The 26,299-nt window shown below is 46.0% G+C and overlaps 2 protein-coding genes and 1 pseudogene across 13 annotated transcripts in view; 1 reads left to right on the forward strand and 2 right to left on the reverse strand.

Moving 5' to 3' along the window:
• Upf2 (UPF2, regulator of nonsense mediated mRNA decay) overlaps positions 1-4,966 on the reverse strand; it is a 111,292-nt gene extending 106,326 nt beyond the window's left edge. For 3 of the 10 annotated variants that reach the window (XM_039095928.2, XM_063276634.1, XM_039095930.2), the window contains exon 1: positions 4,807-4,945. The gene's annotated coding sequence lies outside the window, so the exon portion shown is untranslated. 10 annotated transcript variants of the gene reach the window in all.
• Dhtkd1 (dehydrogenase E1 and transketolase domain containing 1) overlaps positions 2,212-26,299 on the forward strand; it is a 73,563-nt gene continuing 49,475 nt past the window's right edge. The window contains exon 1 of one of the 3 annotated variants that reach the window (XM_063276635.1): positions 2,212-2,323. Coding sequence is in view for 2 of the 3 variants with exons in the window: in XM_063276636.1 (XP_063132706.1) it covers positions 24,327-24,480 (154 nt within the window). In the remaining variant the exon portion in view is untranslated. Of the gene's footprint in view, positions 2,324-24,123; positions 24,481-26,299 lie in introns of those variants that run through there. The other 2 variants (XM_063276636.1, NM_001025720.1) reach the window with 2 other exon arrangements.
• LOC103694151 (cytochrome c oxidase subunit 6B1 pseudogene) lies at positions 23,199-24,295 on the reverse strand (annotated as a pseudogene).

Raw genomic sequence — 26,299 nt, forward strand, 5'->3', positions numbered from 1 at the left:
GAAGACAGCTACAGTGTATTATAAATAAAATAAAATAAAATAAAATAAAATAAAATAAAATAAACAGAACAAGAAAGTGCTAGTGCAGCATTTAGAACTTCTAGGCACATATTATCAGTCCAACCATGATTAACTTTAAAACAATCCATCACTATAACTGGAGACAGCATGAGTAAGTTTTAACCCATGCTTTTTACATGGTTAAGAGCAATGCTCAGTAGGTCAAGGTAGGAACTGCCATGAGTTAAGAGGTCAGCCTGTGTTATATAGTGAATTGCACATCAAAATTGCTATATAGTTAAGTCCCTAACTTAAAAAAAAAAAAAAAAAAAGGCGGGCAAGGCAGCTCAGCAGGTGAAGGTGCTGTGCCCAACCTGACCAGCCCAGGAACTCACAGTGGATGGAATACGAGAACCAATTCCTACAGGTTGTCATCGGACCTCCATTGGGGATGCAGCTCAGTGGACAAGCATGTCTTAGGCCCTAAATTCATTCAATCCTCCGCACTGTGAAACAAGCAAATAAGTCTGACTCTTTTGCTGTGATCACAGTTCAGTGAGAGAATGCTATCTAATGAGGGAAGCCCACGTCTCAGCACTCCAAAATGAGGGAAGAGATAGAGATCCTGATTTACTACTTCATGCAATATTCTTGGAACGTATTTACTCAAGAGAGGAGTTACAAAGCAAAAACTCTTGCTTCCACCTAACCAATGAACAGAGTATAGAATTCTGAGTCATAAATTTTACCCGTTACTATAATCTTATCAAACTTGTAAAATAAAAAACTCGCTCAAATTAGAGCAGGCCTTCAATCTCATTAGTACAAGAGAATGTTTATAAGCACAATGATTAATAAGACCTGCATATTCTGTTCTGTACTGTCAGCAGGGCAGCCAGTAGTCCAGTTTCTAAACCTCAGCACTGCTATCATTTTGAGCAAGTCTGGTGGGGTTTTTTGGGTTTTTTTGTTTGTTTAGCAGTGTTAGAAATGAAAGTCAGGCTTTTTGCCCACAAGGTAAGCACTCTACCACTGAGCTAGAGCCTCAGCCTATCAGATAATTCATTCTTTGTAGAACTTAAAGGTTATCCTATAAACCTGAAGCAACTAAGCACCTCTGTGCCTCCCATGTGGTAAATGACAACAAATTACTCCAGATAATAAATGCTCCTGAGGGACATAAGTATCACTGGCTGAAAAACTACTACTAGTAGTACTACTTAGTAGTACTGCACTAAGCCACTTACACACAAATTCAACTTAAATAAAACCTGTAATTCAGTTGCTCAGGGCCACCGCACTTCAAGTGTTCAATTCCTCATGACCAGTGGCTTCCAAGCAGGGCAGTGCAGATACCAAACATTTCCACCATCACAGAATGTGCTATTTGGACAGCACTAAACAAACTCACATGCTTAACTGGAAACTACATAAACTGAAAGAAAAAACCTGTATATCTCACCAAAATGTAGGCCTTCTCAAAAAATACACTTCTCTACTAGAGCTAGGTATCTCACACAACGTTCAGGCACTGCTTTTATGTTTTGACTTCTAAATTATCTGCAAGTTACATATGAGAAAAATCACAATTTTATTTACAAAGTATAAAAGTATTTAAACTTCTTGCTGTCTTGGAAAAAGGTAAGGATGTACAAGTTGTCTTAAGTATTTTCAAGTACAGCATTTAAATTATAGCAAGAAATCCCAGGTTAATAACTAAAGCCTTTGCAATAATAAAGTATCAATAAATAAGGAATTTCCTACTTTAGAGTTAAAATATGACCAGAAAGACAACCTAGACCAGGAGAGTGCTGAAGGTCCATAGACAGCTTAGTACCAGCCTCCACCTTCCTTCAGCCTCCCCGCTACTCTCATTTACCTCTTACCCTGCAGTGTATACCGCCTTGACTGTGACACCACCACGCTCTAACCCAACCTTCAAACAGTGTAATGCCAGTGTCTAGTCACAGGTACCACACTAAACCTTTTATGTATATTGTCTCACTTAATACTAAAGCTTTTATGAGGTGGGTATTGTCTTCCCTACTTATAAATGAGTAAACTGAGACTTAACCAAGTAACTTGACCAAGGTCCCCACAGCTGGTGATAGAACTGGAATGTGAATTCACAGTCTTAACCAAAGTTAAGAACCCTGAGAGCGCCGGCCTGTGAGATGGAAGACTTGATCACAGACCCCGACTATGACAAGTCATAGAACTGTGAATCTCAGCAGGGGGCCTAATAATGCTTTGGCACTTGCTCCGTGAAGCTCTTAGCTTACTGGCACACTGGCTGAACCTACGGAGACACGTCCTGTTTAAGGTAACAATACGATCTTACTTAAGGGTATTAATCGTTATATGCAACAAAATTTTATAGAATTTGTATTTTGTGATGTGAAGTATAAACAAGGTATTTCAAGATTACAAGAACACACAGTTCTCAGACAACAAAATCAACATCAGAATTTATAACTAAAGTGTTCCTTATAAATTAAATTTTAAATTTTTCCACAGAATCGACAATCTTACTCTTTATCTGACAAATCCATGAAAGATCATCATTTATAAGCTCTGCAGGGTCCCAAACTGCCATGACTCACCAATGTTCGTTTATTAGGTAAATGTAAGTAACTAGCACACTAATAGACAGTGACAGTCAATAGCAAACTAAGACACTTCCTGCTTCAGAGGATGACAGAACAGATTCCCAAAGAGATCTGTAAGTCCTTTGTCAAAACCAAATTCCAGCTAACAAATTTATAACCAAAAGTACAGGCAGCAATGGGACGTGAGCAAAGAGAACAGGTGTTCAAGTCAGCCTCAAGTGTGTATCCCAGCTTTGGACCCTACTAGCTACGGAAATCAGGCAGCTTAACTTCTCCGTTTATTCTACTTATTTGCAGATAAAATGGAGCTGGTGTTCCCTAGAGTTACTAGCCTACATCACAGTAGCTACCATAGAGAAAGACACTAAATAAATGTCAGCTCTCTTTCACACCTGACACTGAAAAGGTGGTACAAGATGAGAGATCTTTAGGATTAAAGACTACGGGGCTCTACCCACTCCAAGCTTCTGGTGCTGACGACAGCGCTAGCTGCCCAAGGTTACCCATCTGCCTCAGGAGCTACCCAGTGCTCTTTTCCACTCTTCACACGCACCAAGTTAACTAAAAAACAAACGTGAATCCAACAAGACACATTTGTATCCTGTCAATTTAAATATAATAAATTAAATCTAATAAAAACGCTAGATTCGTATTTAATAGCAGCTAAATAATTCACCTAAAGTGTTTCCAAATTCCCCATGTAATAAAATAATGAATATAAAAGTTAGTGGTGTTGAAGTTGAAATAGGATTAACTTTTACAAACTACTCTGCCGGATTACAATTATATTCAGACAGCCTGTAAACGGGCTGAAAGTATGGTTGAAAACCACCTTTCCAGCTCCCAAAACACCACCCTAGGCACTCGATCTGTATTATTTTATCTGCCTTTCTAATTACATTCTAAACTCCCAAAAGAAAAAGTAAAAAAGGACTCTTTTACTAGTAAAACAGATTCTAAGGCAATGTCCTGAGAGAGGACAGAGAAGGGATGTGTTTCCCTAATACAGCTATAAGTCTGCTAAGTACCATATGGTCTATGTATGAAATCACAATCAGACTGCTCTGAAAATACTACAGAGTAGGAGAATGCTGGTTTACTCTTCAAGTCTGGGTTTTGAACTCAAAATGTTCTAAAGGTAGAACAGCACAGGGATATCTTCTGGTCTCTGAGTTTATTCTTTTACAAAGTCATTATGTATCTTATATGTATGTGTGAGACTTACTCAAATTTTTCAGAAATTTCACCACAGCTCAATAAAGGCTTGCCCGATGATTTGTACGACTTTTATGAACACCTAAAAACTATGACAAATGAGAAGGGTCAGTTAAGAGCCTTACTTTCATCTACCGTGTCAATTGATACATTTAAGTTTTTCTAAGAGCTGAGCTATTCGCTACCATGCGTATCCCCAAAACCTGTAAGCAGCCTCTGCTTGGCTTACCAGATCAAACACCGTGTGATCACCTCTTTAGTTCAACAGTACTCGTAAGGGAAGTAATGAGAGCCTTGAGGAAGAGTCGAAGAATCAACTAGCCTACCTGATTAAAAGGAAGTAAACCCAAACAGCCCAGTTCTCACCATCTGCGGGTCCACTCCAAGCCTCTTCCCCTGCACACGCATCACCCACAAATCTCCCACAAACCCCCGCTGTGGTTCAGGGTCCCACCATTGACATACTTCCCGTCCACAACTCCTATTCCCTGAGGACATCTAAGCCCCAACCCTAACTTCTCAACCTACACTCCCTCAGCACCGAAGCCTCTCGAGCTTGTCTGACTACTCTACATCCTCCCCGCTCCCCCGTCCACGCTTCCCTCCGGACTCCGGAGCTCGCCCCAGCCTCTCCACGCACTCTTCCACGCCCCCGAACACCTTCCCCCTCCACAGCAGACTCCCCCGCCTCCAGCCCCGAGGCTGGGCCCAGGCATGTGGGGCAGACACCTCTTCTGTCGCCCCTCACGCCAGCCTCGGCCCGGCCGAGAGATCCCTCACATTGACCAGACCCTCCGGGAGAGGGGTCTGAGGAGAACGACGTCCGACCCGCTCGTCCCTCCACTGCTCGCCGCCCCCGGAGAGCAGGAGTGCGGAGTCGCCTCTCGGGTCCCTCGGGGAGTAGGAGTCCAGGCCGGTACCCCTCCGCGCCAGCTCTTGCCTATCGTCGGAGCGGAGGGGAAGGAGGATCCCTGGGACTCACCTAGTGCCTGTTGTCAACATTAGCCCCGGGTTTCCCAGCACCAACTCCAGAGCTCGGGCTCTCCCCTCCCCTCCCCCCACCTATCTCGCAGCCGAGGGCCCGCCTTCCCTCAGCTCCCCCTCCTCCCTCCGCCCGTCGGCCCTCCCGCCCGCCACTCACCAACGCGGCCGGGCAGCTAGGGGGGCGGGGCGGAGGGAAGGGGGAAAGGAAAGGGCTGCCCGCATTACTGCCTAATCCAAATTGACCATCGCTGCCGGTCCTTTCTGCGTGTCCAGACCCCCATTCGGGTTCTGAAGTGATAAATGTATACCCAGTCTCGAGGGTGCTCTACTTCTTCAGTGATTCGTTGAAATTCTCCTATCTGTAAATTTTTTATACAGGCAATATCTAGGACAGCTTCTTCCAGCACCTTCATTCAGGGCCCCAGCAGAGGGGAGGAGTGTTCCAAGGACCGGAGGCGGGAAGTGGATTGGCCGTCAGGAAAGGGAAAGCGCCTGAATTGGAGGTGCGCAGGCGCAGGCAATTCACGGGTTGGGGCGGGGGGAGCGGGAATGAGGCGGGGCGGAACTCTAAAGAGGCGTAGAAGAGTGGTGGGATAGTAGAATTACGGGGCGCTGTCGGGGTCAAGTTTGGTCACCCAGTTCTCAAGGGGGTTGCCTGATGCGAACGCGGGGAAGGGGTTCGAGGAGGCAAAGTCTGATTGGACTAATACCGAGAGATTGAAGAAGATTTAAGGAATTGAAAACTGGAGAAGCTAAAGAACATGGCTGGTGAGGAAGGTAGAGGTTGCTTCGGAGTAGGACTAGACGGGTGGGGGGTTTCCAGAACCAGTTTCAGGTGTTGGGCCTGAAAAAAACAGCTAGAATTGAGAGCAGTCAAGGCTTTTCCCATATGGGAAATACAAAAAGTCCTTTATTGTAAGTATTTTAAATTCCACAGTGGAATGAAATCGCCCCCCCTTTTTTTTTAAGGGATGGGGTTACGAACTTGAACCAAATTGACTTTGAAGTGCGTTATCAGCTGCACAACCTGTTTTCCCAAGTGGATATAAATGTGCGTCTGACCTCCGATTCGTGTTGAAATTGTGGTCTGGTTGGATGTACATATGGTACCGCTCTGGCTGGCCTGTAGCCAATGGATCAAAGGTGCAAAACAAGACTGGATTCCTGCTTGACTCGAGGAGCCACACCAGTATTCAAGCTCATATAATGAATGATCTGTTAGCATCCTTAATGCTTGGGATGTCGTTGCCCCTTTGTATTCAGCCTTTGCTCGTTTGCTTTCTCCCTGCTCCCTTCATTATTAGTTGTAAGTAAATTCTCTTTCAAATTGTGCACTTCCTGTGTTAATTTTTTCTTGTTCAAAATAACCAATAGGTTAATCACATAAAGGGTACCTTACCAAAGGAAAGAGGTGAATGCTGCAATTTATACCATTGATAAGTAATTATAATTTTTTTCTATGATACCACACAACCGAGGACCATTTGCAAGTTTGGGGTTTTCTTTTCTTTTTCTTTTTTTTTTTTTTTTTTTTTTTTTTTTTTTTTTTTTTTTGGAGCTGGGGACTGAACCCAGGGCCTTGCGCTTGCTAGGCAAGCGCTCTACCACTGAGCTAAATCCCCAACCCCGGGGTTTTCTTTTCTTAATTTGTCTGCCTTACCCTGCTCCAGATCTGGTGTGGTGGTGGTTCACATCTGTAATTCAGTACTGAGAGGCTGGAGCAGGAGGATTGTTACGAGTTAGAGGCCAGCCTGGCACACTTAGCAAAATCCTATCTCAAACAACAACAGCAACAGCAAAAAGTGTTTGTTTCCTGGGTCTGGGTAACAGAGCTTACATACAACATTGCCTTATCTTGCATGAAGCCCTGGGCTCTAACTCAGGACCCCATTTAAAAACTGAGAAAATGTGGGCTCTGGAGAGATGGCTTAAGAGTTAGAATCACGGGGTTGGGGGTTTAGCTCAGTGGTAGAGCACTTGCCTAGCAAGCGCAAGGCCCTGGGTTCAGTCCCCAGCTCTGAAAAAAAGAAAAAAGAAGAAAAAGAAAAAAAAAAGAGTTAGAATCACTTGCAGCTCTTGCAGATAACTGGGTTCAGTTTCCAGCACCCACATGGTAGACCACAACCAACCGTGCAACTCCAGACCCAGGAACTCTGGTGCTCTCTACTGGCCTCTGCAGTGCAGGTCTGTACATCCAGCCAGACACACACACACACACACACACACACACACACACGAATTTTCTTTTAACTTTTCAAAGAGGAAGAAGAAAAAAAAGATTTACCCCTGTATTGATGAACAAGTTCTCATCCTAAACAGGTCAACCCCTGTCTTGTTATCAGGTTTATTAGGAAATCTTGTGATCACAGGGATCAAAAGAGAAGAGGAGCTAAGGATTGAGCTCAATGGTAGAGCATTTGTTTAGCACGCAGACAACCCTGGGTTTGCGCCCCAGCACTAAACCATATGTTTAGTACACTAAAGCCTGTGTTATCCAGCTAGATACAATTAAGTGAACAGTTGAAACAGGAGAAGGAACTCTGCCCGAGAGATGAAAATTTAATCATCAACATTACAGGTGCTGCTCGATTTACAACAGGCTTGCGTCTTCAACCCAAACTGAAACTATTTCAGCCCCCTAACCTCCTAACATCCTAGCTCAGCAGTGCAGTGTGCTTAGAGCCTTAGCTGCTATCTCTCATGAGCCCTTAACATAGCCAACGGGGAACTGCAGCTGCCTAGCCTCCAGGCCAAAGTTTGCTATCTCAAGGCAAAAAAAAATGTCAAAATGTGAGTTTTTACTGAATGTAAGTTTACGTTTGTACCATCATAAAGTCAAAAAATCCTAAGTTAAACTGTCATCACATAGGGAACCATTCTTACAGCCACAGAATGGGTAAGAGATTGCCAAAGAAATTATCAAGAAGCAGAAGGCTTAGGACTAGCCCCAGAGAAACTTCTAAGTATATAAAAGTTAGGTCTGTATTGCTCCTGTCTAAAGGAAACACGGACTTTAGAGTGGAACAGAGACTGAAGGAAAGGCCATCCAGAGACTGCTCCACCTGGGGATCCATCCCATATACAGACACCAAACCCAGACACTATTGCTGATGCCAAGAAGTGCTTGCTGACAGGAGCCTTATATGGATGTCTCCTGAGAGGCTCTGCCAGAGCATGACCAATACAGAGGAGGATGCTCGCAGCCAACCATTGGACTGAGAGTGGGGACCCCAAATGGAGGAGTTAGGGGAAGGGCTGAAGGGGCCCTATCTTGCATCAATGGGAGGAGTCCTTTGGTCCTGTGAAGGTTTGATGCCCCAGTATAGAGGAATGCTAGGACGGTGAGGCAGGAGTGGGTGGGTAGGTGGGGGAGCACCTTCATAGACGCAGGGGAAGGGGGGACATGATCGGGGGTTTGTAGAGGGGAAACTGGGAAAGGGGGATAACATTTGAAATGTAAATAAATAAAATATCCAATTTAAAATAAAGAAAAAAAGCAGGAAATAAACAGATTTATTAATATCCAATTCTGAACATTAAAAGTAAAAACTATTTTTTAAAAAAAGTGAGGTTTGTGAGTGAGATATCAATGAGAAAAAGGAAAGCCAGTGAGAGTGTGGGTGTCATGAAAGGGAAGGAGATGCTCCAAGGAGGGAAAGGGGGAGAATGAAGAATACAATAAGAGTGTGCTCACCATTGGATGAGCTTTCAAGGAACCATCTCGGCCTTGCATAGGGCAGGCTAATATTTAAAAAGATGGGTCTCTCTCTTAGATGAGGTGAAGATTAAGCTGGAGCTGGAGAAAGAAAACGACATATTTGGGAGATTTTTATGGTGAAGAACAGCAGAGAAAAATATAGCCATGAGAGAGAGCATGGGATTTGTTTGCTGTTTCCCAGCATTGGGATGAAGCCCAGTGTCACAGGCAGGCTGGTGATGTACTCTAGCACAACCTACCCTGTATCGCTGCTGTGCTTTTCCTCTTCCTGGCTGTGTTTTTATATGGGGGAAATGTAGAATATGTTCTAATGGAAATGATCCAATAGGGAGGGGGATTATTCGATGATAGAGAAGAGAGAAAAAGGACATCGTAGGGGCAGACTCCTGATGGCATGAAGATACAGACTGGCAAGCTCAGGAGGAAACAGTGTCTTGAGTTGAAGCAGACATTTGGTCGTTAAAAGACCGCAGGCCCATGTAAAGGGGAGCTTGTAGATTGGGAGGGAATTAGGAAGCACTTTCCTCTCGCTCTTTGAGTGTGTGTGAATGCTCACACAAAGGCCCAAAGTTGATGTCAAATGTCTTCCTTGAACACTCTCCACCTTATTTCTTTTTTGAGACACTGCTCTCACTAAAACTAACTTGTCAACTTGGCTAGACTGGCCAGCCAACCAGCCCAGGAATCCTGTCTCTGCTTCCCCAGGTCTGGGTTACAGGTACACACCCTGCCCGGTTTTCACATGGACACTGGGGTCATAGCCAAGCACCTATGCTTTGGTGGTAAGGACTGCACGGAGCTTCCCCAATCCACTCATATTTTTCCTCCCTCCCCTCCCCTTCCCCTCACTTCCCTTTTGACAGTTGCTCAGGGTCAGAGCCATAGCCTCGTGTATACCAGAGATGTTTTAATGATAAAACTAAAGTCATCAGCTTAGAGGAGGGTGAGGGACGGGGACGAGAGTGCGGACATTTGAAATGAGAGAACACGGGAAACACACTTTGAAGAGTTGGCAGGGAACCCTGCCAACCCTGATGCTCACAGCTGAGGAGGAAGGAGAAGTCAAGCAGAACCGACAAGGGAGTGTGTGCGCTCACAGCCTGATGGGAGTAAATGATGCAAAGAAGACAGAACAGGACTCTGAACTTCGGTGAATTAACGCGTGCAAGAGAAGTGGCGGGGAAGCAGGGATGGGAAACGACGACTACCCAACCGTACAACTGTCCAGCGTGAGTTCAAGTCCTGCGCCGATATCGGTGTCGGTGTGAACTAGAGCTAAGCATGTGACCTTTTTTTTTTTTTTTTGAAGTCTAATTGTATCACTTTATTCCAGGGACCTCCGTAGTCGGTCTCCCTATCCCACTCCCAAACCTCAGAGCAGGAAATGAGCTTGGCTGAGAAGATTCATGCTTGATGACCTGGGGAGGCGTGCAGCCCCCAAGAAGAAGGGGGAAAAGAAAAACGGGGAGGTTTGAAAAGCAGGGGGGTTCACCTTCCCTTCTGAGGAAGCAATTCTGGTCTGGGACCAGTTGCAAGGGGTAGGTAAGAGAAACCTAAGGGGTGCTTACATTTTTATCCTGGCAAGTGAATCTCTTACAAAGACTTCCTGCTTCGTTCGGGGGAACAGACCATGCGACAGCAGCACAGAGAAGCGGACAGCCGGCCCATTGCCACGCTGGGCCTCTCTGAAGAAGAGGCTCTCGCCCCACACCTGGTTGGTGCCTTCACTTTGCTCCACATTGACCATGCCCGATGGTGACGTACCTGAAAATGTGCGTGGTCTTCCGCAGGAGAATGGCGTGTGCTGTGGCAGGTGGGGAGAGCAGTAGGAAAAGGAAAAGCCCAGATTCTTAACACATGGTCGGAGAGGATTCTACACTGAGCTACCGTCAAGCACAATTTAATTTAACCAGTTTAAACTGCATCTAGGTTTTGGTAAGAGTCATTGTAACATGGCATGTAACATGGGCATGGTGGTGCAGGCCAAGGATCCTAGGAGATGGGAAGGAAAAGAGAGAGAGAGAGAGAGAGAGAGAGAGAGAGAGAGAGAGAGAGAGAGAGAGAGAGAGAGGAGAGAGAGAGAGACTGCTTCTGATAGTACTTTTTAACACTTTTTCCTGGAGGGAGGGAGAAGGGGTTGATTACTTCTGACACTATTTTTTCCTGGGGTGTTGAAATAGTAAAAGAAAGAAAGAAACAAAAGAAAGAAAGGAAAGGAGGAAAGAAGGAAGGAAGAAAGAAAACCATTTAGCACGCAGATAGTACATGCCTGATGAATGCTGTCTATTGCCAAATCATTTTTCAAACAATAAACTCAATCCAAACGACTTTGCAGTTTGAATAATAATAGTACTGTAACTTTCCCCACTTTGTCTTAAAACTGTTTACAAACCAGCGAACCTGGCTCCCTTTACCCCAAATACCAGGAATCTGTGTTGAGATCATAAACTTGAAGGTGAAGGTTGACATGTAAGGGGAGGGTTGGGGTGTGTGTGGGGGGAGACTTTTCTTAGAATGGCAGCCAGTAATGGCCGAGGTTTGTAAATGTGTGCAGAATTACCAGTCAGTCATGGGGGAGCTAATGGGTAAGGCAAGAAAGCATGTTCTCTTTATAGCTGTATTCTCTCCTCTCTCTCTCTCTCTCTCTCTCTCTCTCTCTCTCTCTCTCTCTCTCTCTCGTTTTTGTTCTGTTTGTTTTTGTTGAGGCAGGGTTTGTTTGTTTGTTTTAAATCTGTTCTTAGCTGCCCTGGAGCTCACTCTGTAGACCAGGCTGGCCTCCAACTCAGACATCCACCTGCCTCTGCTTCTTGAGTGCTGGGATTAAAAGTGTACACTACTGCCACCCAGCACTAGCTGAATTTCTAAGTCCCTAGCTAGTGTGAGTTATCTTGGATACCCACACACAATTCAGAACTGAATTTCTAAGAACAATTGCATACAGGTCCCTCTCGTGTTTACCTTTTCTTGTGTGTGTATGTAAGACATTTTGACAAACGTGACAAAGTGATATGTGGTAAGGCCTGGCCTAGTGTCAACATATGTACAGAACAGAGCTGAATAAAGTGGGTCTCTCAGAAGTCCAGTTGGCCTTAATGGGAGCTGGGTGTTACACACAGAGATGTGGAATGGAGTGGAAATAAGACTTGGGATGAGGGGAGCTGAGGAATCTCTCGGTGTGGTCACTTGTGAGCAGGAGATATCAGACATGAAGGACTTTCTGTATCACATGTCACTGATACCTACCCAATCCAGACAGGAACCTTGCTGCATTCTTTTTTTAAAAAAAGATTTTATTTATTTATTATATATAAGTACACTGTAGCTGTCTTCAGACACACCAGAAGAGGGCATCAGATCTCATTACAGGTGGCTGTGAGACACCATGTGGTTGCTGGTTGCTGGGATTTGAACTCAGAACCTCTGGAAGAGCAGCCAGTGCTCTTATCCACTGAGCCATATGTCCAGCCCTCCCTAGGCATTCTTTTCACTAGATTTATCTGTTCTGTGCCTGCTCATTGCTAAGCCTCCCTGGGTTATCTTCATCCTACCTCTAATGGCGAGGCTGGCGATGATGCCCTAGAGCCAGTTTCCTGGTCTTGAATGTCATTAACTATAAGACCAGGGTCACTGGTGCCATTTCCACCCCCCCCCCCCCCCCGTTTCCTGCAGATCTTTCTTGGGAACTGCTGTGTTCCCAGTATCTTCTGTAGAACCCAAATGTAGCTCCCAGCCCTAAGTCTGATCAGGGACGATAAGCTCAGGGCCTATGGTGTCCCTCCCCTAGAACTGCTGCCATGCAGGGGTGCCTGGCCAAGGACCTTCAAGCCCAGGGGCGTCCCTTAGACGGGCTCAAATGCAGAGTCCTCCCACTCACTTCCACTGCATCGTCATGCTGTTGTTTCTGTGTATACTTGTGTGCCAAAGGGAGTTTCATGTAGCCCTGGTTGGCCTCAAACTTCCCATGTACCCAAACAGCATCCTGATCCTTCCCTGAAACTACAGGTATGGACCACCACCTCCGCTAGAAAGCTGGCATCTTTGATCACTTAATACAGGGAGTAGTTCCAAGACAGTTGGCTGCAGTGAGCCTTTCCAGCCCAAAAAGACCTTTTGTGCCTCTGGGCAAGCTTGGGTCAGAGCATAGTACCTGCTGCCTCTAGCCAGGATCTAACCTTAGCAAACCCTGGCTGCAGGGTATCCTGTGTAACTGTCGAGAATTCACTCTTTAATGAGCATGACAGGACTGGAAAGATGGCTCAGACATTGAGGACACTCGCTGACTGCTCTCATAGAGGACCCTGGTTTGATTCCCAGCACCCACGTGTTGTGGTAAAATTAAAAAACGGATCGGTGGCTACTGATACCCACACATTCCCACTCTGTGCGGATCTGCAGGAGCTGCGTGCTCCGGCTGTTTCACTGCCAGCTGCTTTCACACACTGTCCCCTCAGCGGGTTGTTACCATGCCTGACACACACCTGACATACACATCGCGTTCCCTGGGCTGTTCTAGTGTGGCGCCATGCCACGCTAGCCCCAGGCATTCTATAACTTAGCATGGCTTCCAGAACTTCGACAGGTTGTCTCTCTGCCACCCCCCCACCCCCGAACTTTGCTCACATCCCCTGTAGCCTGGTAAAATCAAAACTCTAGAAACTTGTAGTTTAACAATTAGATGTATGCGTTAAATTCTCAAACTACAATACATCCACAGAATAAATTCACTGCCAATTAATAAAGATAGAAACCGCCCACCTAGACAAGATAAAGTTGACCTCAGACACCAGGATCAGAATTATCCTCCTCCGCTGTCTCCATCCCTACCCCAAATCCTTCCTACACTTTTCCCCGCCTACCCTTCCGTTTCATCCAATGATAGGCTCCGCCTTATCCTGGCCCCGCCTTGCTGCATAATGATAACATCCTACACATCTGGTAGCTGAGTTCCGGAGGATCCAGTGTGGCTTCACAGGCATGTACATACAGGTAACACACACCCATACACATAAAATCAAGATGAGTATGCCCAGATCATCAGAAGTTTGACCACCACCACCACCACTCCCCCACCCCATCCCCGGTGGCCCATACTTGTTTCTGTTTCCGCTGCTTGTGGAGAAACTCTCAAGCATGGAATACCCCTGTACTGTTTCTCTACTGTAGTCCTGACTGTCCTGGAGCTCACTCTGTAGACCAAGCTAGTCTTGAACTCAGAGATCAGCCTGCCTCTGCCTCTCGAGTGCTGGGATTAAAGGTGTGCGCCGCTGTGCTTGGCTTCAATGTATTCATAGACCCTGCTTCTGCCTTTTTTCTGTCTTTGTGAATTCCCTCGCAGCCTGCTCATTACCAGCTCACCATCTGCAGCGGGCAGCCTTCAGAGACTTAAACACTGTCCTCACAGTCTTGAAAAAAAAAATCTCTTTACAAATTATAAATTATAATTGTAAATGAGATTTTTAATGAGGTATTATAAATGAGATTTTTTACAACATCTTAGCTTGGCATGGTGGGTGAACCTGTGATCTTCCATAAGGGAGCAGAGACTGGGTGGCCTCAAAAGAGAGGCCAACTCGTTGTGACTTTAGGATCCAGGCGCCTTACGTGAAGAATTACGTTAGAATTTTAAACTGTTTAATTTTAATTCCATTCTAACAGCATGTTATCACCACTGCTTCTAAGTATTTTGAAATACAAGTGTGAAGTGGTTGTGTTCATAACTCAGTGGTATTGTCGCACTGAGAAATGTCGCTGGGGGGGGGGGGAGTTCTTTCCAGGAGAACGTTTCATGTTCTCACTTTCTGTATCAGGGGCCAGAGATAAGGACAGACTCATCATTTTCTATCATGCATTTCTTCTGGAAAGTACCACACCGCAGACACAATACTATATTTCCCAACGAAGGCTGTAGGAAGAGTCAATCCGTGGTTTCCTGCTTAAAGAAAGACTCCCCTAAATATACATGTTACTTTACATTAGTGTTTTCACGTGTCAGTGTTGATAATAATAAGCTAATAGCGATCACTATCACCCTTATTATCGGCACTTATTATGGGTCAATTGCTGCCATCTGTTCTCTATTTTAAAACAGCCCAATATAGTAATAACAGTTAACATTTAGAATTTACTTTCTACAAACAGGTATTTTTCCACTCCCCCACCCCACTCCCTGTACTCCTCGGGATCAAACCCCAGGCTTCATGCAAGCCCTCTTCCACTGAGCTACACCTCCAGCTACAGAACCATGTGTTTTGTGTGCATTAGTTAAGCTTTTGCATACTCTTGTGATACTGTTATTAAGCCCATTCTGCTGGTGTGTAACATAAAGGGTTAAAGAAATTAGAAAATGGCAGGCCCAAGATGAAGCAGCGGGTAACATTTAGGAGTTAAAGAACTGGTTCAGCCGGCAAAGTGCTCTCTGTGCAAGCGTGAGGCCTGCTGGCTGATCCTGCAAGACTGGTGTGGAAATTCCAAGCACCGGAAAGGCAGAGAGACAGCGTGGGTGCTCAGAGGCAGAGATGCTCTCCGAAGCTCCACGACCCGCTGGTCTAGCCAAATGAGTGAACCCGGGTTAATGAGGGACCCTGTGTCAAGACAAACAGTGGTTCTTGAGAGGTACTACCAGAGACCAACATGCAGCCTCTGTGCATACACGTACATGAACACGGAGGAGAACAGAAGTGTGGGGGCTGAACAGAGGTGATCCTTCATGTGGGAGAACTTAGATTAGAGTAACAGGATGACTAATATATAAGGCAGTCGGGAAACAGCCAAAGCTTATGGCCAAAGTATTTGTCAGTATAATTCGAGTCTCAGAGTCGTTATCCTGGGAGCTTGCGGACGGGAGGAAAATCTCCCATTCTTACAGTTTTTGCTCGCCTGACCCCTTCTTTATTTTCAGGGTTTGAGTTCACATCATCTCCCACACCGGGTAAGAGCCTCTGACTCATCGGGTTTCATCCTGTATTTGTCCCACACAGCGGAGTTACAATAGCAATTCAGTATTTAACTACCTACCCTGGGACCGGAAGCTCCTAAAAGGCATGGACCTTGTGTGGTCTTATCCTCCTGCCTCCTGAAACTCTGAGCATGGGGCTGGCGTACGGTAGGTGCTGGATATACTAAATAGGGTCTGCCAGTTCACATTGGATGAAAATATGAGGGGGTGATTTTTAATAACTTCAAATTTTATTTCTGCTGTGTGAAGTAGGTTTAGTAGGGGATGCAAAGCACTGAGTGACAGGAAGCACAATGAGAAGGACTTTTATAAAAACACATGAGATAGATACAGGTACACAATTAAACTCATGACCCTCCCTCTCAGATTTTATGATGGGGAAATAAGAGATGTAGACCTGGTGCGGGGTGGGGATGGGGGGTTAAATGGGCATGGCTCCCACAGACTCATGTGTTTGAATGCTAAGACCATATAGGAAGTGACATTATTAGGAGGTATGGCCTTGTAGGAGTAGGTATGGGCTTACTGAAGGAAGTGTGCCACCGTGAGGGTAGGCTTTGAGGTCTCTTATGCTCAAGCTATGTCCAGTGACACGGTGTCCTTTGACTGCCTATGGATCAAGATGTAGAACTCTCCATCCCTCCAGTACCACGTCTGCCTGCAAGCTACCATGCTTCCCACCACGATGATGATGGACTAAACCCCTGAACCTGTAAGTCTGCCCTTTATAAGAGTTGCCGAGGTCATAGTGTCTCTTCACAGCCATGAAACCCTAACTAAAATGTGGGATTGGCGAAGAGGAGTGGACAAGGGGGTTAAACAGAATGACTTTGCTTCTCTGTGGAATAGGAATTCATGCTGTTTAATGTGACTGTGGCAGTTTGAATAGGAATGGCCCCCATAAGCATATATATACATATACATATACATATACATATACATATACATATACATATACATATACATATACATATACATATACGTGTGTGTGTGTGTGTGTGTGTGTGTGTGTGTGTGTGTGTGTGTGAGATCACTAGGGTGTAGTGTTACTTGACAGGGATTAGAAAGTGTGGCCTTATCCAATTGGACAAGATGGATGAAGCAAAGAAGTGCAGACCGACAGGAGCCGGATGTAGATCGCTCCTGAGAGACACAGCCAGAATACAGCAAACACAGAGGCGAATGCCAGCAGCAAACCACTGAACTGAGAACAGGACCCCCGTTGAAGGAATCAGAGAAAGAACTGGAAGAGCTTGAAGGGGCTCGAGACCCCATAGGTACAACAATGCCAAGCAACCAGAGCTTCCAGGGACTAAGCCACTACCTAAAGACTATACATGGACTGACCCTGGACTCTGACCTCATAGGTAGCAATGAATATCCTAGTAAGAGCACCAGTGGAAGGGGAAGCCCTGGGTCCTGCTAAGACTGAACCCCCAGTGAACTAGATTGTTGGGGGGAGGGCGACAATGGGGGGAGGATGGGGAGGGGAGCACCCATAAGGAAGGGGAGGGGGGAGGGGGATGTTTGCCTGGAAACCGGGAAAGGGAATAACACTGGAAATGTATACAAGAAATACTCAAGTTAATAATAAAAAAAAAAAAAAAAAAGAAAGTGTGGCCTTGTTGGAATGGGTGCAGCCTGGAGGGAGTAGGTGTGCTCTTGTTGCAGGAAATACGCCACTGGAGGTGGGCTTTGGGGTTTCAAAAGTTCAAGTTAGGCCCAGGGTCTCTCTCTCTCTTCCTGCTGCCTGAAAAATGCAGATATAGAGCTCTCGGCTACTTCCCTAGCACTGCGTCTGCCTGCATGCCACCCAGCATGGTCCCCTCTATGATGACAATGGAATAAGCCTTCTGAAACTCTAAGCCAGCCCCAGTCAAATGCTCTTCTTTGTAAGAATTGGCTGTGGTCATGGTGTCTCTTCACAGCGATAGAACACTGACTAAAACACTGCCTTAGTCAGGGTTTCTATTCTTGCACAAAACATCAGGACCAAGAAGCAAGTTGGGAGGAAAGGGTTTATTCAGCTCACACTTCTACATTGCTATTCAGCATCAAAGGAAGTCAGGACTGGAACTCAAGCAGGTCAGGAAGGAGGAGCTGATGCAGTGGCCATGGAGGGATGTTACTCACTGCCTTGCTTCCCCTGGCTTGCTCAGCTTGCTTTTTTATAGAACCAGGACCACCAGCCCAGGGATGGCACCACCCACCATGAGCTGGGACCTCCCCCTTGATCACTAGTTGAGAAAATGCCTTATAGCTGGGTCTCATGGAGGCATTTCCTCAACAGAGTCTCCTTCCTCTGTGATAACTTCAGCTTGTATGAAGTTAACACACAAAACCAGTCAGTACAGACAGTGATGTTTGATTGTGTTGTCTAATGCGTTTACAGAACACAACCGAAAGGGCCAGACTTGGGATTCTCAACTATAACAGATGGAGTTTTAGAATGAACCCAGACCCAGACAACCAGGAATTATAAGAGTCATACAAGAAGTGACAGGAATATGAGTAAGGCAAGAGAGTGGAGAGAGAGCAACACAGGAAGCACAGTGTTCACACACCGATCACTCACTTCACAAAAATGGCACAGGGGATGGTTGCCTCTGAGATGACTGTCAACAGTCCAGTCCCTGCTTCTGCTATTCACACCCTCGTGCAGTCTCTTCATCTCGAATGTAGGTTGGATTTTGTGGTTACAGCTCTGTGATGCCACAGTGTGGCTGGGATTGTTAGGACTAATATACAGATTGTGGCTTCAAAACAAAAGGCTGGAGGGCTGGAGAGATGGCTCAGCTGTTAAGAACATTTCCTGCTCTTCTATAAGACCTGAATTAGGTTCCCAACACTCGCATTGGTACCGCTAACCATCAGAAACTCTTGCCTGAGTGGATCCTTTGTCCTATTCTAGACTCCGTGGTCACCTGCTCCCACATGTGCATACAAACAAGCATACACATAATTTTTTTTAAAAAAATAATTAGACACACATATTTCGTTTTATGAGACAGCGTTTCTCTGTGTAGCCCTGGCTATCCCGGAACTGGCTCTGTAGACCAGGCTGGCCCCAAACTCAGAGATCTGCCTGCCTCTGCTTCCCAAGTGCTAGAACTAAAGATTTGCGCCACTACACCCAACACATACCTATTTGTTAAAAGCTGAGAAGGAAGACACTGCTTTTGAATGTGTTTTGCAGAGGCTCCTGTGGCAAGGAGCTAAGGGAGACGACTGTCCAGCAGCCAAAAAGAACTTAATCTTACCAGTGTAGTGTGAATGAATGTAGGAACTGATCTTCTACCAGTTGAACCTTCAGATGAATGGAAATTTTACTCCACGGCCCTGTCCTCCGGGGAAATCTTGAGCCAGACACCCTGAGGTAACTGCCTGATGTACTTACTACCTTACGAAAACTCTGAGGTAATTAGTCTTTGTTGTCTCGAGGCTCTAGATTGTGCGTTAATAGATAAGTAAGACAATAATAATCCTTATTTTAATATTCCACATCCATATATTTCTATCCATGTATTTGGTAGGTAGACTTTTGTATAGCCTTGGCACCCTGACTTTAGCTTACCCATAGCAGAAGCAGGACTCAGTCACTCTTGACGCGGTTGTCTCTCAGAGACTCCACCAGAATGGAGGCAGCTGGTGGGCAGAGATAAAACCTTTGAGGCATCTCTTGCAGCTCATAGGCCGGGGTCCCTGCTTTCCCACCACTTGTATTTAAAGGGACTGTTTACCATTTGTCCAAGAACTCCAAGTGGCCCCCCTCCAGACACTCGGTGGTTTGGAAATGCCGGTCTGCTTTGTTTTTCAGTTTGGTTTTTGTTGCTGTTTGGAGACAAAACTCTTGCCATGTAGCCCAGGCAGACCTCAATTTTGCCATCCTCCTGCCTCAGTGTCCTGAGTGCTGGGATTGCAGCTGTGCATTACCAAGTCCAGATCCCTATTTTGCTATAAACCCACTAGGGAAAACAGTTGGATAGTGCCCTAGACACAGGAAGCTATTAAGTGTCCTGGGTCCCACTGCTTATTCACTGAGTATTTGTAACTTTGTAATGTTCCTTAGGTTCAGGGACAAAGATTAACAAATGGGATTGTGTCCGATTTAAAAAGTTCTGAACAGGGGTTAGGGATTTAGCTCAGTAGTAGAGCCCTTGCCTAGGAAGCGCAAGGCCCTAGGTTCGATCCCCAGCTCCGAAAAAAAGAACCAAAAAAAAAAAAAAAAAGTTCTGGGTAGACAGTTCACAGAATGGGAGGAAAATCTGTCAGATGGTCATCAGATATATCCAGAATATATAGATAACTAAAAAGAATTTCAGCCTGGGCTGGAGAGTTGGCTCAGTAAGTAGTTAAGAACATGGACTGCTCTTCCAGAGGTCCTGAGTTCAATTCCCAGCAACCACATGGTGGCTTGCAACCATCTGTCATGGGATTTGGCGCCCTTTTCTGGTGTGTCTGAAGACAGCTACAGTGTACTCATACACATAAATAAATAATTCTTTTTTTTTTTCTTTTCTTTTTTTCGGAGCTAGGGACCGAACCCAGGGCCTTGCGCTTGCTAGGCAAGCGCTCTACCATTGAGCTAAATCCCCAACCCCATAAATAATTCTTTAAAAAAATTCGGCACAAGACCAGTAAGTTATCCAACCAACAAATCGCATATAAATTAAACATATCAAAAGAAGAAGCATGGATGGTTAATAAATACACTTACAAATGCTCAAGCTCTTTAGCAGGACCTGGGTCAGAACGGCTGGCCTAGTATCATCGAGGAAACATATGATAACAAAAGGACAGGTGTGGTAGTGCACACCTGGAGTCCCAGGATTGGGGAAGCAGGTGGCCTGCTTGAGCTATGGTGCAAAACCCTGTTTCAAAAAGTTGAGAATGAAAAACAAGAGGGGAAGGAGGAGGAATAGGAGGAGGGGGAGGAATAGGAATAGGAGGAGGAGGAGGGGGAGGAGGAGGAGAGGAGGAGGAGGGAGGGGGAGGGGGAGGAGGAAGAGGAAGAGGAGGAAGGGGGAGGGGGAGGAGGAGGAAGGGGAGGGGGAGAAGGAGGAAGAAGAGGGGGAGGAAGAAGAGGGGGAGGAGGAAGGGGGAGGGGGAGGAGGAAGAAGAAGAGGAGGAAGGGGGAGGGGGAGGAGGAAGAGGAAGAGGAGGAGGAAGAGGAAGAGGGGGAGGAAGAGGAAGAGGGGGAGGAAGAGGAAGAGGAAGGAGGAAGAGGAAGAGGAAGGAGGGGAGGGAGAGGGGGAGGAGGAGGAGAAGAAGAAGAAGAAGAAGAAGAAGAAGAAGAGGAGGAGGAGGAGGAGGAGGAAGAGGAAGAAGAAGAAGAAGAAGAAGAAGAAGAAGAAGAAGAAGAAGAAGAAGAAGAAGAAGAAGAAGAAGAAGAAGAAGAAGAAGAGAAAGAAGAAGAAGAAATGCTAAACACTGGCTAGGAAGGAAAAGACAGGGACCTTTATACACTGCCAGAGGAAATGTAAATTATTGTAGCCAGTGTGGAAAGGGGTTTATGAGTATGGAGATTTGTGATGGTTTGAATGAGAATGGCCTCAGATATTTGAATGTTCGGTCCCCAAAGGTGGGCTGTGTTAGAAGGTTTTAGGAAGTTTGGCGTTGTTGAAGGAGGTATGTCACAGGGTGGGTTTTGAGGTTTTAAAAGTTCCTGCCAGGAACAGTCTCTCTTTCGGCCTTATGCTTGTGGCTCAGGGAAAAGCTCTCAGCTACTCTAGCATCTTGTAAGCCTGCTTGCTGCCACGTCTCTGCCATGGTAGTCACCAGCTCACCCTTAGAAACTTACAGCGAGCCCCAAATTAAATGCTTTCATTTTCATGCCTTGGTAATAGAGCAGTAATAGAGCAGTAATAAGGGATTCTAAAGCAAACAAACAAGCAAGCAAAACAAAACAAAACAAAACAAACCCAAAGCAAAGCCTAAACTGCTGCAGGATCTACCTAGATCATCCCTAGGTAGAAGCCTTTACATTTTCAAGCCACCATATAGCAGAGACACCTGAGTACCTGTCTTCACTGTGACAGCATGCACACGGCCAGGCCATGTAATCAGCCTGTGAGCGGATGAATGAATGACGATATTAAGACACACACACGCCCACACACACCCCCCACATGCACACACGTGCATACACACATACACACACCCCAAATGCACACACCCCACATGCACACACATGCATAAACACATACACTCAAATGCACACACATACATGCACCTACACACACACACACACACACACACACGCATATACACTCACACACACATACATGCATCCACACAGCTTTAAAGAATGAAATCAAGTCATTTGCAGGAAAATAGAAACCATCATTTGTCTTAGTCAATGTTTTACTGCTGTGAAGAGACACCATGACCAAGGCAAATCTTTTTTTTTTATTTATTTATTTTATGTATATAAGTGCACTGTAGCTGTCTTCAGACACACCAGAAGAGGACATCAGATCTCATTACAGATGGTTGTGAGCCACCATGTGGGTGCTGGGATTTGAACTCAGGATCTCTGGAAGAGCAATCAGTGCTTTTAACCGCTGAGCCACCTCTCCAGCCCCCAAGGCAACTCTTATAAAGGAAAGCGTTTAACTGGGGCTGCCTTACAGTTCCTGAGGTTTAGTCATCACGGTGGGGAGCATGGCGGCATGCAGGCAGACGTGGAAGTTGAGAGTTCTATGTCTGGATTTGCAGGTAGCAGCAGCAGGAGAGAGACACTGGGCCTGGGTTGAGCTAAAGCCCACCCCCAGGGACACACTTCCTCCAACAAGGCTGCATCTTCTAATCTCTGTCAAGCAGCGACACTCCCTAGTGACCAAGCATTCAAATACATGAGCCTGTGGGGGCCATTTTTATTCAGACCAACACATCAAGTTAAGCAAAGTAAGCCAGACTCAGAAAAAAAAAACCTGTTTTTTTCGTATGTAGAATATATATGTATATAAATATACATAAACAAATATTTATGTATATATGTATATATACACAAACACTGTTTTTTATATGTAGAATATATGTATATATGTATATATACATAATATATATATATATATGACGTGAAAGGGCTGAAGACATAGCTCAACAATTAAGAGCCCTGGCTGCTCTTCCAGAGGATCTGCTCAGATTCCCAGTGCCCACATGGGGACAACAACCATCTGCTACTCCAGTTCCTGAGGTGCTTACGCCCTCTCTGTGCTTCCACAGGCGCTGTTTGCACATGGTGCACAGACGTACATGCAGGCAGAACTCCCACAGACATAGGGCGTTATAAGAACCACGAAAATGGAAACGGTCATATTTGGGAGGAAGGAAGAGCCGGTTGGGGGCAGGGACAAGAGGAGGTGGAACGGGGTGAAGAATATGGTCAAAGCACATGTACCCGTGTGAAATGTTAAGATGAGAACTCCATCTGTCTTCACAAATCATATATGCGAATAAATTTAAGGTCTAAGTAACTACATGGCCTTTTAATAGTAAAGATGGCGTTAGGACTGGTATCCAGATACCTGACTAGTGGAGGGCTTGTTTGGCTACCGTGCCAACCTACTTCTTTTTTTTTAAACTTTTCCAGTGAGTTTTTATAGTAGTTGCATCATGATTCAGGGTCCCAGGGTAGGGACCATCATATACTGAGGTCCCCCTTTTCTATCAGGGGAGAAGGTCAAAGTACAGAGGAGAGGAGGGCGGAGCCAGGTCAGATCTTCCCAGGAAATGTGTCTTCTGCTATGTGGTCATCCCAGGCTGAGACCGGTGAGACGGGGCAGAGGGACTTGTACACACGCCGGTACCACTCACACACGGAGACATCATCCCCCTGCCCCCCGTGGCCATCACTGCCTTCTCACAGCGGTGGAAGTCCAGGTAGTTCTGCCAACAGTTCTTAGTCTGGTTCTGGTTTGGGAAGTGGCTGTCAAAAGGGGGCGGTTTTGTAGTTCTTGATTTTAGTCTTGATGTCTTCAGCCACCCTGACTCCTAAAGACTGTCCCAGAGCAGCGTTACTTCAATGTGGCCCTTAGCAAAGAAGCCAATGTCAGCCCAACTTATTTCTTTATGTTGGCTGATATAGAAGCATCCTTACGTCATAGCACCAATATAAGACCTTAGTCCGGTCGTGGTAGCCTATGCCTTTGATCCCAGCACTCAGGAGGTAGAGAGGCAGGCAGACCTGAGTACAAGGCCATCCTGATCTACAGAGCAAGTTCCAGGACAGCCAAGGTTACAGAGAAACCCTGGTGTGTGTGGGTGTGTGGGGGGGGGGATGGAAGGGGGGAGGGTTGTGAATAGGGGAAACTAGGAAGGAATCAAAGGGGAGCAAAGGGAGGGGCCGGGAGGTCGTGAAGCAATGTAGTAATGAAACCTGTCAATTTGCAGGCTAACTTTTAAAAAAAGTGAAATTGAGTTCATTCTTTTTTTTTTTTTTTCCTGTAAGGAAAACTACGTGGCTGTACTCTGGAACTTCCGGCAGAGAGTGAATATTAAGGCGGGTGACTTCAGGATGTATATCTAGTTCTCTTTTGGAACCAGTAAGCTGGCATTTTTCGGTCGTCAGCCTTGCACAGGGTCCAAATCCAGGAGGCCTTTGGCCCTGAGATTGCCCCCAAACCAACCAGCCTGGATATGGAGGCGTGGCTATGCCTCAGATTCCAGCCATTGATTGGCTGTGAGAGGGCCTCTGGACCAATGAAGCCTGGGGGCGTTGTCCTGGGGCGGGTCCCCAGGCTCACGTGGTGCGTTCAGGGTCTCCGGCACAGGACCCTCGCCCTCTGCTTGGTTGCAGCTTTTTCCCCCCATTCTTCCACGCGTCTTCGACCCCAGACTGCACATGGCATCGGCTACTGTGGCAGCTGCAGGGAGAGCTCTCCGCCGAGCGGTCCCGCTTCTCAGGCGCAGTTACCAGACGGAGAGGGGCGTCTATGGATACCGGCCTAGGAAAGCCGGGAGCGGCGAGCCCCGAGGCGACCGTGCACGCCCCTCAGGTTGGGGATGCGGCGGGACACTGTGGGTGGAGGGCAAGGACCAAAGGGGCCTCTTCGTGCGTCTTGTGGTGGGGTGCTCTTGAAAGTGGGTGCTGGGCTCCAGGGAGCTTCTGGCCTGTGAGGGATAGCAGCCCGGGGGAGCAGAGGAGACAGAAGGAGGAAAGCTTGGGAATTGTCACAGTCGAAGTCACACCCGTGTCTAGCCTCCACAGTTGTGCATCCCTGGCTTTGTTTCCACGTAATCTCCCCATCTTTCTTGTTGGGTCCTGGTTTGGGGACAGCTTCTCCTTTTAATTCCTTTCCCAGGAAGAAGTGGGAATTTGGCTCTTGGCAGAGACCGTTCTGTGGGAGGAGACACGTTCTAAGATCTCCCAGTTCTTAAGTGAATGATACATTTTCAGGGCCAACTCGTGTACAGATGACATCTCTGTGCTACGTGATCCTATACAACAGCGGTACTACTTGTCCCCTGGGATTAGCTAGCCTTTAATTGCAATTTAAAACTGCTGAACTTGGAAAGATGTTTTGACATATTAAATGCCAACGGGATTTGGTACTGTGTTGTTGCCTTGTGTCAAAGAATACTTTGTGTTTTTTTAAGATTTATCTATTTATTATATATAAGTACACTGTCACTGTCTTCAGACACATCAGAAGAAGGCATCAGATCTCATTACAGATGGTTTCGAGACACCATGTAGTTGCTGGGATTTGAACTCAGGACATCTGGAAGAGCAGTCAGTGTTCTTAACCACTAAGCCATCTCTCCAGCCCCAAAGAATACTTTTGAGTATTTACTTTATGCTATAAAGTTATTCTGTCATTCTCTGTCCTCATACAATAGAAAATGCAGATATTAGAGAAAACTGTGGACATCTTTAAAATTTTTCTTCATACCCTGTAATGGTGGCATATGCCTTTAATCTTAGCAATCGGGAGGCAGAGGCAGGCAGATCTCTGTGAATTTGAGGTCCAGGACAGTCAGAGCGACACAGAGAGACCCTGTCACGACCCACCACCCCAGTTACATTTATTTATTTGCTATGTATCTTTCGTATTTATTTATTTTATGTGTATAAGTGTTTTACCTGCGTTTATGTATGTACACCACGTGCACATCTGGTGTCTACAGAAGGCACCAGATCTCCTGGAGCAGAAGGTAACTGATGATTGTGAGCCAGCATGTGGGGGCTAGGGATCGAATCTGGGTCCTTTGCAAGAGCAACTATGCTTTGAACTCAGCCATTTTTTCTGGCCCCAGTTTTCTGTTTGTTTGTTTGAAGTAGGCTCTCACTATGCAACCTTGGTTGGCCTGGAACTTGGGTAGACCAGATTGGCCTCAAACTCAGAGATCTATGCCTCTCTGCCTCCCGAGTGCTGGGATTAAAGATGTGTACCACCATCTGCCTCCCCAGGTGGCATCTTTTTTTTTTTTTTTCTTGGAGCTGAGGACCAAACTCAGGGCCTTGAGCTTGCTAGGCAAGCGCTCTACCACTGAGCTAAATCCCCACCCCCCCAGGTGGCATCTTTGATTCAAGTATTAATGTTGACAATCCCCTCTAGCAGGCTCGGTGCATAGCATTAATCCTAGCATTGGAAAGGCAAAGTGAGCTCAGTTTCTGTGAGTTCCATACCATCCTGTCCTACACAGTAAGTTCCAGGCCAGCTGTTGCCACAAAACCAAACAAATGCTCATTAACTTCTAAGTGCCTGGCCAGACCTCTGACTCTTCCTTCACGCTTTGGAAACTTAATACTTTGCTTTTTATCGTGGGACCACTGAAAATAAATCTCATCTCTCTCATTTGTAGGCAATCATT

This window comes from Rattus norvegicus, chromosome 17 (assembly GCF_036323735.1).
Source record: "Rattus norvegicus strain BN/NHsdMcwi chromosome 17, GRCr8, whole genome shotgun sequence".
In the NCBI taxonomy this organism is placed as follows: Eukaryota; Metazoa; Chordata; class Mammalia; order Rodentia; family Muridae; genus Rattus; species Rattus norvegicus.